Source organism: Halyomorpha halys, unplaced genomic scaffold (assembly GCF_000696795.3).
Source record: "Halyomorpha halys isolate HHAL.00 unplaced genomic scaffold, Hhal_1.1 Scaffold1566.1, whole genome shotgun sequence".
In the NCBI taxonomy this organism is placed as follows: Eukaryota; Metazoa; Arthropoda; class Insecta; order Hemiptera; family Pentatomidae; genus Halyomorpha; species Halyomorpha halys.
Window position 1 is genome coordinate 143463 of NW_027108130.1, and position 14535 is coordinate 157997.

The 14535-nt window shown below is 33.8% G+C and overlaps 1 protein-coding gene across 1 annotated transcript in view; it reads right to left on the reverse strand.

Moving 5' to 3' along the window:
* LOC106690066 (glutaminase kidney isoform, mitochondrial) overlaps positions 1–14535 on the reverse strand; it is a gene marked incomplete in the record, with an annotated part of 36413 nt that overhangs the window by 3002 nt on the left and 18876 nt on the right. The window contains 6 exon segments of the mRNA XM_067046538.1: positions 488–628; positions 1443–1576; positions 2541–2672; positions 6735–6911; positions 9081–9239; positions 13427–13548. Coding sequence (XP_066902639.1) covers positions 488–628; positions 1443–1576; positions 2541–2672; positions 6735–6911; positions 9081–9239; positions 13427–13548 — 865 coding nt within the window.

Sequence of the window (14535 nt, forward strand, 5' to 3'; positions counted from 1 at the left end):
CAAATTGCCCTAAAGTAAAATTATTGTTAAACACTTCAATATTGAAGGTTTGAATTGTCTGAAAAAGGTGTACTTTTGATTGTATATATAATATATCAATATTGTCAGAAAAAAAAAAAAGAGAGAGAATTCATGAACCAAACATTACAACACCAACAGAACAGAAACACATAAACAGTCTCAGACTCGGCTGAGGACTTCCTAACTTATTACTGACAAGACAACTGGGAAGCCACGTCATCTGACAGCAGACACGAGACCGTTTTCTCCATCTATATCCCTCATATTTCCTTTCCTCAGACCCCTCCAAAAATGTAGTAAAAGAGTTTGATTTCACCAATTCTCACTATTCCCCCATCTTAATATAAAACCATATGAGATTTATAAAACATACATGAGATTTATAAAACATACATGAGATTTAAAAATAAATAATTGAAAAAAAAGAATGTAAGTAAAATTTAAAATTTAAATAAAATACACTTACAAATCTTTTCTAGAAAGTAGATATGGACAAAGTCTCAAGACGAATTCAACACATTTCATACTTCCTGTAGCTGCAGCGAAATGAAGTATCGTTTCATCCATCGGATTTTTTGCACAAGGTCTCATACCCTTTTGAATCAAACTGGAAATGTAATTAACCAAAATTATACAGAATTTGGAAAAAGAAATAGCTTTTAAAATAATTAATATTGCATATTAAGATATACTAATTGTAGTAATTAAAATATTAATTGCTTATAATGAATTAATAGATAAAACATAGAATGGAAACAAAACATGATTTTGTTTTCTGCTTATGCCATTTACACTTGAACCATCGTTAAATTGTGTCAACAAGATATGTATTAAAAAAATTTTTTTTTAAATGTTCATTAAAAGTCCTTTCAGAAACTAAAATCCATGTTTAAAGGATTTCATTAGAAAATAAAAATGAAAAAGATTGTTAGAATTGAAAGGATAGTGTATTAGTCAAGTTGGACACCAATAAACATCTTCCATAATCCCTAGCCAAACTGAATTGGCTAATTTGTAAAATGCCTTCAAGAGACTGTTATAAAAACCTTCAAGAGACTGTTAGAAAAACCTATAATAGCCTAAAATGGTGCACATTGACACAAAAGAGAAAAAAGAACATGGAAAAGATGGCACTGAGGCACTCAACAAAGGTGGGTGGAAGAATTGTCATCTCTAAAAAAACAAACAAATTTTTATAATTGCATTGTAATCAAAATCTCTATTAGGATAAATATTTAGATAAATTGTACATAAGCTAAATGAGCATATTTTGTTTTATAATAAAATTCTTCTTTAATTCATAATTTTTTGTTAGTATGATAGAACCACTATTTCAATTAAGTCATTAGTACAAAAAAATATATAATAATGTTAATAATGGTCAATCAAGGCTGTCTTTAACAGTTATGTTTAAAAATTACCTGAACATCAAAAAGTAATCACCATCTCCAACTACTTTGAACATAGAGCATGACTTTGGGCATACACTTTTTTTTTCTTCACTTTCTTTTTTTATAGTTTCAAATGGATGCAGATCATATAAATCACAGAAACCCTGGAATTAAATTAAGTTAAATTGTATGGCATCATGAGAATTTAGGAGCATTAAATTGATGAAGATCATCAGCCTTAAAATGAATTGGTGGCCATGGCAGCATATTATGAAAGTGATGGTTCAAATTTTCTATTAGTTCCCAAACATTTTTTGTTAAAAAAGATTTTCGGCACAATTATCCATATAATGATTGAATATGTAGGAAAAAGAGAAAAGACAGTGCATAGTAAATGCTAGAATGAATTGTATATTTGCTATTTTAGTTTTAATGTTTTTTGTATTGTAATGGTTTGAGAAATTGACACCCCCAATTTTTGTATTGTGCTTGTGGAACCCCCTTTGGGGACCACTATAATACATCATAGGGATAATTAGGCATTTATTATGAAGATGCCCCATGGAATAAATTTCCACCACCACATTCTGTCAGGAATGGGTTAGTAACACCAATCTAATATGACATCAATAAATAACAATACAATATGACATCAATAAACATCAAACCAAATATGAACAACAAGCAGCACGAACCAGCTCATTATCATTTTTGAAACAAAAGTTAAGGATTTTTTTGCAAATTAAAAATAGAGTTTTATTTTTTAATTAAAGAAGTATTTTTTTTATATATAAGCCTAGTGTTAAATTATCCTCACACTTGTTTTGTGGTTTATAAGAGTTCATAAGAAATTAGATTTTTATTTTTTTTTTATAGGAGTGTTTTATTTAGTTACAGCTATATATGTCACTCATGTTTGTTTTATTTGCGTAGTGCCCATTATTCTAGCTCCTAATGTTAGGAAAGACCTCAAGCTACTCTAGTCAGAGAGTAAAAATCATTAGAAATAAAAAAATAGGTGGATCAATAAACAGGAATCATTTCTACAAGTCAGGGTCCACTTTTCAATTATGAATGTGCTACCATGGTCTCAGATAATAGAATTAATAAATTAACACACACACATACTTGTATGTATCTATAAGCTTTTACACTAAAGCCTTCTTCACTAAGATTCGGAGATATGAAACTGTATGCCATCACACCAGGCAATAGTAACAGGCAGCAGCCGGACTCCCCAAAAGCAACTGGCAAGTTTACCTAAAGCAGTTTTTATGTTTAAGGCAGTTTTATATTATTAAAAATGATTATTTACTTAAATTATAATAACTATAAGAACTTATTGCATAAATAAAAAAATGTTTATGTTAAAATTGGAACAAACTTTTAACTTTCCATTCAAGACAATCATTATCAGCTATTCTTTCAGAGAGGGCCATAAACTATGATAAGTGATGAAAAAATATTAGTAAGAAACAGAGAACTTCAAAAAAAAAAAAAAAACTGCAAAAGAATAACTGATAATACTTATATAATCATTAGAATAAATACATGGCATATTATAGAAGGATTTTTTTTTTTTAAAAAACTTTTAAATAATTGAAGATTAAAAACAACTCATTACTTAAAAATTTAAATATATTCCTTCTGTCGGATTTAAGTAATCCGATTTTCACGGTTAATTTTGGATTTATATAAAGTCGGGGTCGGGGGTCTCACTTCTTCACGCGGGAAATCCGTCTTTCCCGGCAAAGAACCTTGTCCCCGTTGTAATGGGAGGCACCTCTTAAGTCGGTGCTATACATTTTTGGCCTTGACCTCTCAGGTCGAGTCGTCCGATCTGTGCCGGAACTGCCTGAGGTCGGGTCACCACGCGTCTAAATGCCATTCCGATTTCATATGTTCGTTTTGCCGCGCCAAGCACCACAGCGTGTTACATGTGGAAAACCGATCGTGTTCCTCCGCCGCCATCACTTCGCCGAAGTCCGCGGATTTTGTGGGTCATACCCGTGTTACGTCCGGGCCTCATGATTGCTGTTCGGAGGCAGTTATGGGAACTGCGTGTGCCGTATTGCACAGGTCAAAGCATTCCGCGCCCGCACGGCTACTACTGGATTCCGGCAGCCAGTACACCTTTGTTACTGCCGAACTCGCGACGAGAATTGGCGGCCAGCTGCAACCCTTCAACGGAAGAATCGCCGGTTTGGGTGGTGGTCAAGTCGCTGGTATCAAACGTTCTATCACGTTGAGGCTTCGGTCCCTTATCGATGACACCACGAACTTCAAGGTCCGCGCCCTCGTGGTTGATCGGATCACCTCTGACTTACCCAAGCGTCCGGTTCCTACGCGGGTAATCAGAGAATTATCGCATCACGTTCTGCCCGACCCTTCCTTTGGCGTTCCCGGCCCCATCGATTTGCTCATAGGCGTTGACCTATACCCCCGCCTAGTTACTGGTGCTCCCACCAAGGCCTTTGGGGATGGTCACCTATACCTCCTGCCAACGGTTCTTGGCAAGATCGTGATGGGGACTTATTCGGATAGGGCTTCGTCCACCAGCATCTCGCTCCTCATACAGGATGATGCAACCGCTTCGAGTCGGACCAATCGAAAACCCGACAACCTCGGTACTGTTAAACGTAGGCGCGCACGCCGTCGCATCCGTTCGTTCGCAATCGTTCGAACGCATCCTCAAACCTCGCATTCGTTCGTTAACTTAACCTTCTGTCGTTGAGCTTGGGTTTTTCAGGGTGGGCGGCAGGATTTGCTCTCCCTGATCAAAGCGTTTTGTCCGACATTCGAAGTTCGTTACTCGTCCCGCATCTCCAATCGTTGAACATTCGTCAATCGTTAATCGTCTCGCAACTCTTATCGTCTCGCATCACCAGCCGTTTACCAGGAACATTCGTAATCGTTAATAGTCAACATGTATCTATGTATATATTTGTCTAGCTTTATTTTCGTATCTTTGCATGTTTCGTTATAATATTTACTGTTATCGTTTGTGTTGCCTACGGGCCCTCTTATCTGGAGCGGGATTATTTTACCAATTCTTTTACGGCAGACTGCGCCTTCCCCGTCTCTTTGCATTTTTCATAATAAATTCGGCTGAGCCAAATTTAGGTGGGCGGTATGTCGGATTTAAGTAATCCGATTTTCACGGTTAATTTTGGATTTATATAAAGTCGGGGTCGGGGGTCTCATTTTCTGATGCCCCCCTTTCCGCGGACACCGGAAGACCCCGAAGACACTGCAACTGCAATGCCGCCCCACCCTAAGCATCATGCAAGCTAGGACCTGGCCTACCCCTACCATCACGCCAGGCTCCAGGACACGCTGGCCAGCCCTTGAAGAGGAAAGACGTCTTTTCAGACACCTCGGCGAGGATACATGGTGTTCACCATATTCGCCAACCGCTGAACTTGCACAGGAAGCGGATAGGATACGTCACGGCGAAGACGTCACTCAGATAGGCCAATAGTATATATGAGACCCCAATGCTCTGTTTTCATATTATTATAAATAATTAAATCAAATTAAAAACCTAACACATTAACCAGAACTGCCCTTCCAGGGATTAATGCGTTATAAATTAAACAGAAAATATAAATGCATGTTGTTATGAGCAGAAAGTGTCTCACAATTTTCAGCCCCCCTTTTCCACACACATTAACTTTAATCATAAAATTACACTCGGGACACCTGCAGTATAGCATGAGCAGGTCCGGATGTAACACCTTCTATACTTATTCCTTAAATTTTATTTTAAAATATATTTCAAAACCCATTAGATCTTTTTTTTTTATAAGAAGGAAATTAATGATTTATATTCAATAGCCACAGCTCTACTAGGGCCGTCTTTAACCAAGTGAGGATCCTGTGTACTTTAAGATAATTACAGAATTTATTTTCTGAATAACTTTGGGCTATCAACAAAAATAAATTAAATAATTGTTCAAATCATCATTTTATTTAATACATATTCAAAAACTGACAAAAACTCTAAGCAAAAAAAATGTTAAAAACTCAGAAGAGGTCACAGAAGTTAGATCATGGCGCCCTGGGCCTGTAGTTAAAGATAGCACTGACCTCAACAGTCTCAAAACCAGCTATGATGGTCGAGTTAAGTGTTACACATTATGAATAGCGAAAATCTTGTCATAGGCTTTTTAGAACACATTTTTATACAAAAATAAATAATTTCAATAACTACTGAGATATTCTCACAAATGGAATAAAACATTATCGTACAGCAATATGCGTAAAAAGTTATAAATTATTCTTAACTTCCTCGTAATATACTATGTAGCAATAAAGGGTATATAGTACTACTGAATTGTGTTCATTATTGCTTATTTTTTTATCTTTAAGAGGATTAAAACTCTCATTACAAAATATGGGCTTTAAATAATAAATTGTTTTAGAAGTTTAAATCATATATTAGAAATTTAGTCAATCTTGGAAATAAGAAAAGTAAGGGGAAGTCAAATGAAAAGCATAAGTAAAAGAAAATAAAGATGATAAAAATAAAATTAAATGAAATAAAGCATGAAATGAATGTACCAAAACATGAGGAATTTATTTCATGTTTATCTATAGTCTGTATTATATATTGATGCTTGTTTTGTTGTTTGTTTTTTTAATTTAAATTTTTAGAGAGATACATAATATCAAGTCTTATAAGAAGAGATTTCAGCTGAAATAAATATTACAAGTTTTAGTGCTTAACAATTTCTTCCATTGTAAGAAAAACAGAATTGCTGACCTATGCTCTCAAGACCAAGTAATACTACATTATTGTTTAGTTTAGCAATAGAATACTATTGAGAATTTATTGCATACAGCCTCCTGTAATAAAAAAAATACATTATAATGTTATTTTCTAGTCTAATAGAAAAGAGGAGGATTATGAAGAACCATGTAACACTAATGAGAGGCTAAGGAAAAAAAAGCAAGATTATGAAACTGGACAGAGGGAATGATTAAAAAAAGATTAAAAGGTTTATAATCATTTAGCTTCAAAAAATCTAATATTTAATATTAGATTAAAATTCTAAAAACTAAACAAAAACCATAAGGAAAAACATCATCAACCAGGTCAATATTATATTACATACAAAGCAGGGTGTCCACTAAGGCTGCTCCCTCCACTCCATTCTGGCCAGCTTGTCCAAAATAAAAATAAAAATGGCATGTAATAGGTTACTTTCCCCTGCACTGACCTTTTTTAATATATTCCATACATTTTAAAAAAGGGTGAAGAGGAAACGGAGTGAAGCAGAAAAGTGGGTGCCGTATATTTGAAACAGTGAAGTATAATACCTTCCGAATCCAAAGAGCTGATGCTGCTCCCGTTGAATACAACATCATATAGTTATACAAGAATTGACAATGACCTTCTTTAATTACCCTCTTGTTTGTGAATGGATTAACACCATCATTTGCTATGGTGGCACCAATAGTGCCCAAAGACTCAACATCAACTTCAAAAGAACAAATCTAAAAAGATGTCATAAAGTTTATCTTGAAAAGAATAATTTACTTTATAATTAAGTTATTTCAAATATATAAAGAAATAAAATGTTATTTAAATTTCTTAATTTTCGTTTTTGAACTTGGGTGTTCACATACACAAACACAGTCACAGGCACAAATACATACAAACATATACAACATTTTGAGAAACTTGGTTATTTGGACTCAGGGGGCCTTAAACATAATTTCTAATTTTGTAATTTTTTCATGATCACAATACTCATCCTTACCATATTTCATATATACATTACTGTAAGTAATAATGTTCACAATTCCCTAGAGAAGAATTAAAATATTGAGATGAACTCTTATTTAATATGACTGTTGTTAAATGACCCTAATTGTGTTTATCGGACCACAATGGATATTGCAATGATCACAGTACATACAAATTAGGATAAAACCAGATTTGAAAAATAGAGGCTTTAGATCCAACCTGAAACCAGGTCCTTCTGGTTAGAGTGAGGGATCTGATCTTTCAAATCCCATTTTTTAAGAAATTTCCCGGATACCCTCATGATTTTTTGTCATGTGTCAAACAAGAGGGGAAGTAATGAAAATTATTCAAGAAACCTAAGAAAATGATAAATTTATACAGCAGAATAAACATTAAAAATACATCAGCCAGCACAAGAATGGTTTCTGGTCCGTAAACTGCTCCTTGATCAATGAAAGGTCCATTATAGACTTCATGAAAATTTATTAGTTTACTGTAAAATTGTTAATAAGTTAATAAGTAAGGTGAGAGTCTAAAGAAAATGTATAAATTATATGGAACTATTTCTACAATGACCCATTTTCGACGAATATAGGATAACATCAAAATCGCATAAATATATTCTTTTAGCAGCTTTGGTATGAAAAGATACCTAATATTCATTATACTTTACTTAATGAATTGATAATCAATCACTAATAATTAAATCATAATTAATTAATAACTTAGTAGTTAATAAAATACATAGTTAATACAACGATTGGATTAAAGAACGAATTGTTGTATTTACCAAACACTTCAATAAAATAAAACAGATTACATTAGTATTAAAGCCATCTAATAAAAAAAACCAAACAATCTACAGTTTTAAGGTGAATTTTGCTACTTTTGTCATCTCAGAGTTCTAGATTGATTTATTTCAATATTCTTCTTTTAATTTTTTTTTTTATATTTACTCTAAATTATTTGAAAGTACATTTTTTCATAATATATTGTCTCAATTGCTTTAAAGGTAAGAGCTATCCAGTACTCAACAACTCAAGTTATTTTCATATGAAGTCTCCTGCCTTTGGCCAGTTAAGCAATCGGGACTCATAAATTAAAATTAAAATCTGCACCACTACAACCCATGGCGGGTCAGCGTTCAGTACTTTGAAAGGAAGTACTGTTACTAGACCAACGGTTGTGCAAGGAGGTGATTTGGTCAGAATCATGCTCGACCACCAGATTTTTACTCAATTAAGGGTATCCAATTTATGAGGCTGGGTGGGTCTCTACGACTCCAGAACCCACAGGAGTTGACTCACGGCTACAGAATAACAGCTAACTATTTTCTGCCCGACCGGATTTGAACTGGGGTCCTTGGAGTTAGTAATTCGTGAATCAGGAGCCTTATCAAGTTTTAATTATTATTATTGTTTTCTAATTAATACAGTATTTAAAACTTCAAATGCATTACCTGAAAAACAAAAATTACACAACTAAAGTCCTCATTGCTAAATTGGCCCTGGTTAGGAAATATTGTAAAAAACTTACATGTAATAACTAATAAATATCTAGTAATAATCAAGTATTGTTGAAAAGTATAAAAGGAGGGATCCTGAGCTTAAACTGAATGACTTAATCAGATGAAACAGACTGCCCTATATAGGAACAGAATATAGGATCCTCACTTATGATGTGAGTCCTTAAAAGCAAACAAAAGGTAAAGAGCTACTTAGTAAAAACATATTAAAAAAGTAATAATAATAAAGGATAAATAGTTAAATAAAGGTAAGAAGAAAATTAATTAAAGGCGATTTTTCTTAAAAATTGATTAATTTAAATTTTTCAGCTTCTGAATAACCTCAAGAACTTATTAATATATTTTGAGTTATTTTTGCTTAAATAAATTATAATTTTTCTTTTTTAAATACTTGTAAATAGAATTCTAAATCCTTGATGATGTCATGTGGCCATCTAAATGCATTGCAACTTTCAAGATAGTAGCAGAGACTGATGTATTTAGAGTGATTGTCCATCATTGACATAAATATAGATTTGTCTGACCCTGTATGACCAATTCCTGCCATTTCCTGTAAATTTAAAATATTTTATTATTATAATTATCATTTATTGATTTATCATCAATAAATAAATCTAATAATTAAAAATTTCAACGTAAACTTGGGATACCTGAAGTAAGAAACGGACAGGTCCCAATGTATACATATAGTAATGTGAACCTTTGACAAGTACAGTAGGATTTTGAATAATATATGGTAAACATTTCATAAACCAAGGTTGGAAAAGTTGGATAATTTTCTGATAGAACAAACAATTTATTTTTTTGGTTTTTTAAATGGACTCATGAATTAGTTAGTCACGCAAACTATTGACTTGATTATAGCTGCTTCTCTGTGCTAAATTATTAAAATTTAAATCCTAGCTGGCCATAATGAATTTTATTATTACAGTAAATTGGAGTACCAGGTTTCAAAACTTAAGGCAAAGAAGGGCCTATTGCCATCACAAGGCTAGGTGGGTAAAATATGCTGGCCCTCATGCACTGAAATTTGCCAGAAACCTCGCAATGAACTGGCAAAATGTGCTCTGTCAAAAAGATCACTCAGCAAGCCACAGGGGCTGTGGAGTCTACATAAATTTCCACAAGGTGAGTTCATACTTCATGGCATCAAAAGGCTCTGAAGAAACTCATACCGTGCCACCTGAAACTCAAAATTTGGAAATTTTCCCAAACTTGAAGGCATCGGCTCATGTTGTCACACAGCTATCTGCTCAAAAACCCAAGACTCAACCGGGACTTACTCCGAGATCACAATCAAGAAAAACCAGCCTCGACACCAGGCGCCTCAGACTTCTCAACCTAAGTCCCTGACCTCTCATCCTCAGCCTCAACCTCCACATCATCAAAATCCTCCCCATCATCCACCCTTACAGATAAAATTGTCTCCCACTACATCCACTCCCAGTTCCATCTAATCCAGCTGCTCCAACCAACTCCCCGTCCCAACTACCATTGAAAATCGAAAAAGCTCCTCAAACTACAGCTCCACATATATCACGACTAGCCCAGCCCTCACACATTACTTCTGGTCATACAAACTATCCATCCCAAGCTCCTGATCCATATCCTCATTACCAAAATCCAATGGATATAACCTCTATCCTCACATCCTTCCTGAAAGATCTTCAAGAAACCATCTAACCCCTCATTAACCTTCTCACAAGAATCCTATCTGAAATCTTGCTTAATTTTCCATGATGAGCACAAAACCCCTAGCTGTCGTGTTATGGAATGGCCTACAAAATCACCCTGGTAAACTCGACTTATTCCTTCATGACAAACACATTGAGATAGCCCTACTGATTGAAACTCATTCACAAAAAGGACAGACTTTTACATATGTGACTGCATCACTTATAGATCAGACCACCAAGACAACTCTTCCCATGCTGTTTCCTTGCATACTTATCCACAAATCCTTATTCCATTTCCTTATTCCTTCCAATCCAACTGATGCTATATGATGATAATCAACCTTGGTTATCATTTCAACTCGCCCTTTCCATGTTACCTTTTCAGCTGTATACTGTCCTGGTAATAACCTTTCTTATATCCTCCTTGATTCCTTATTATGAACCCTTGGACCACACTTCATTGCTAGAGGAGACTATAATGCTAAGTACCAACAATGGGGATGCTGCACATCCAACTCCCATTGTAACATCCTATCCCTATCCCAGGTTTCCACCTCCAATACCTATTCATTCTCTCTCCCGAAAATCCGACTTAATGGTCTACATCCCTCAAAAATCGCCCTGATATCCTTGACATATTTATCACCTCCTAGATTTCTTCTTCTCAAGCCATTGTTGAATCCCTGGACGACCTTTCATCAGATCATAGTCAAGTTCTGTTTTTTTTTTACATTCAAGCTTTGAACTTAAGCCCTCCACTCCTTCATTGATAACAGGAAGAATTGACTGAGACAAATTTAAATGTGAACTGGAAACTAAACTGGATTTAAACATTAAACGTAAGACAGAACAAGACATTGACAAAGCTATTGAAGAACTCACATCATTTAAAAGAACAAGTATAACTGACAACACATCCACAAATAGAATCAATAACAATAATCAAAATAACCTGCCACAGCATATTCGTATTTTATTAAGGGAAAAATGCAGAGCCAGATCAGAGTGGCATAGGACCAGATATCCAACTGACAAAACATATTACACCAAATTGACTAACAAAATAAAAGTAGAAATTAGAAAATACAAAATTCAAAATTTAATTAACTTTACTGAAAATCTTACAACTACTGACAAATCATTATGGAGGACTACCAAAAAACCACTGAATTTCCAAGATTTTAACCATCCACCATTTCTTATAGAATCCCAAATCTGGACCAAAACTGATGAAGAAAAATCACAAACATTTGAAAAACTCCTTTTTAAAACTTTTATTCCACATCCTGATATCCTTAACCCAATTCACCTTGAATCTATTGAAGCAGAACTAAATATTCCACTCCAAATGACCCTCCCACCTAAAGAATTTCATTTTTCAGAGATATCTAGTATCATTCAAAGATTACTTACTCATAAAACTCCAGGACACGACCTAATAACATTCCACATCCAAAAACTTCTTCCTTGGAAAGCTATCCTATTCCTTATGTACATATATAACACCATACTCCGTTCCACATATTTTCCTGAGCCATGGAAATTATCAATAGTTAAAATGATACCCAAACCCCAAAAGCTGCCAGAATGCCCATCCTCCTACCATCCTATCTCTCCATTACCGATCATGGGCAAAATCCTCGAAAAACTCATTTTAAAACGCCTATACCCCATCCTATATTTCAATCATATTATCCCTGATCACCAGTTAGGATTCTGAACATCCCACTCCACTATCCAGCAATGTCATCGTGTGGTGGATGTTGTCTCGTCTTCTTTGGAGCGTGGAATGTACTGCACAGGAGTCTTTTCCAGATATAGAACAGGCTTTTGATCGAGTCTGGCATCCGGGACTGCTTTACAAACTCTGTAGATTCCTACCTCCTACATACTTCCTCATCATCCATTCTTTTCCCATTGATATATTACTCCAAGTACTATAGTGGTAGTACTTAAGTGGTACTACTTAAACCACAATAGTTCCTATTCATTCCTCTATTCTCAGTCCGCTGGTGTTCTTCAAGGTAGTATCCTCGGTTCCATCCTCTACACCGTCTATACAGCTGAAATCCCAACCAATCCTAACACTATCCTCACCACGTATGCCGATGACACATGTGTGCTCGCTGTTAATAATAACCCTTTAATTACATCCCAAACTCTCCAATCCCATATCACAGCCTTTGAAGAATGGTGTCGTAATTGGAAGATTAAAATAAATTCTAACGAATGCCATCAAATCACCTTTACCCTTTGTGGAAAACCCCACCGACTGTCCTACAGTCTCCTTTAACAATATTGATCTTACATGTAATATCCTCAATGCTCCTCACTTTGTCACAAATAAAATCATACACAAAGACCTTAATGTTCCCTATGTAACCGATCTAGCCAGAACCAGATATCATTCCTTTCCTTATTAACTCCCTAACCACCCAAACCAACTAGTTTCTAGCCTTGCTTCCTCTTCCATTCCTGATAATCCTCCGAGGCACTTGTAAAGAAGATGGCTACGAGTTCTGCTAATGTAAAACATCATTAGAGTGCTACCAATGGGTAGTTTCTCTACACACCTGTGATAATGATCAAATTTACTGAATGTATTATGTAATATACAGTTGTAAATTTCAATAAAGGTAATAAAAAAAAAAAAAGAAAAAAGTAAATTGGTAAATCATTAACATACAATTGACCAACCATTTTACTTTAAAATAAAAAGTTTACCCTAATTAATATAATATAAATTAATAAGAAAATATTTGAATTTCTATCTATGTCTCAGCATTTGGAAAATTTTTACCTATATATTTATTTCTTCCAAGGTGACAAGTCACTAGGAAACTATTGGCAAATTTAAGTTAATTTTAGAAAAAATGCATATCATCAAACAAATACATGATCATGTTATGACTTAAATCATTTTGCCTGACTGAGTGTTCAGAATATAAACAGTAGATATTTTAAAAGGTAACCAAAGAAGAATACAATTTTTATTAATCATATCATGAGTTAGTTAAATATTTAAACATGAATTGTATTGAAAATCATTCAATCTACTTACTTTAATGTATGAATCAATATATTCATATTTTGCTGAAAAGCAAAGATCCTTTAAAGCCACATTGAAGAGAAGTGATGCAAGTACTATTGCTCCACACTCAGTAGCGGCATTCAGTGGCTTTTCTATGATAGATAAAGATTTTCGAAACGTCAAAACATTGAATAATATTCTCAGAACTTAAATTATATTATTTAACAAAAATTAATAATATTTCCAAACAAATATTAAAATGAAAATCAGATATTGCTTCCAATAACAAAACATTTAGTATTGAATAGAAACATAATAAATAACATAAAAAAAATAATATATCCAAGAGACCCATCCGCACAGTATTTATATCAAAATATTTTACAGATTATATTTTCTGACTGAAGCCTGAATACTTTCAGCACTTTAAATCAGTAGAAGAAATTAGACTCTTCCTTTCATCTTTTATACATCTTATCTCAGTTTGTTTCTTTTTATGAGGATTTAATCTTACAGACATTTAGGTGTTCATGTAATTTCTTTTTAAGAACTAAGAACTAACCTGTGAAATGCAAAAGAAGACCACATAAGTTATTTATATTTAAGCATGATTGAAACTACTTTATTCATAATAGGCATTATAAAATGCAAATAAATATATAATTTATAAAAAATATTAATCCTAAAAGCATGTAGAATTTTTTTTCAAATAATTACTGTAAAACAGGGTTGCTCAGGTTGAAGGCTCATTTATAGGTTCCATGAAATAAAAAAATAATTATTTAATTTCTTGAGTTATGAAAAAATTTATCAGGTTGACAAAACAGACTGACACGATGTATGTAAGGTTGATATTTTGCAGATTTTGTACTAATATACTATGTATGAACATTAAACCAGAGACATGCATCAATTATAACTCCTAGACATTTTATACATGGTTGAGAACTAATCGTGCTTACCAACTGTATATATATATATATATATATATATTGTAATATGCTCTTTTTGAGTAAATAGTATATTTTTATGTATAAAGGGTTTAGGATATGTTTTGTTTATCCAAAAAGCAAGCTAACCAAGTTTCATTGTTGATAATAACTTCGTGATACAAAAAACCAAGATGGCGGTATGTTGAA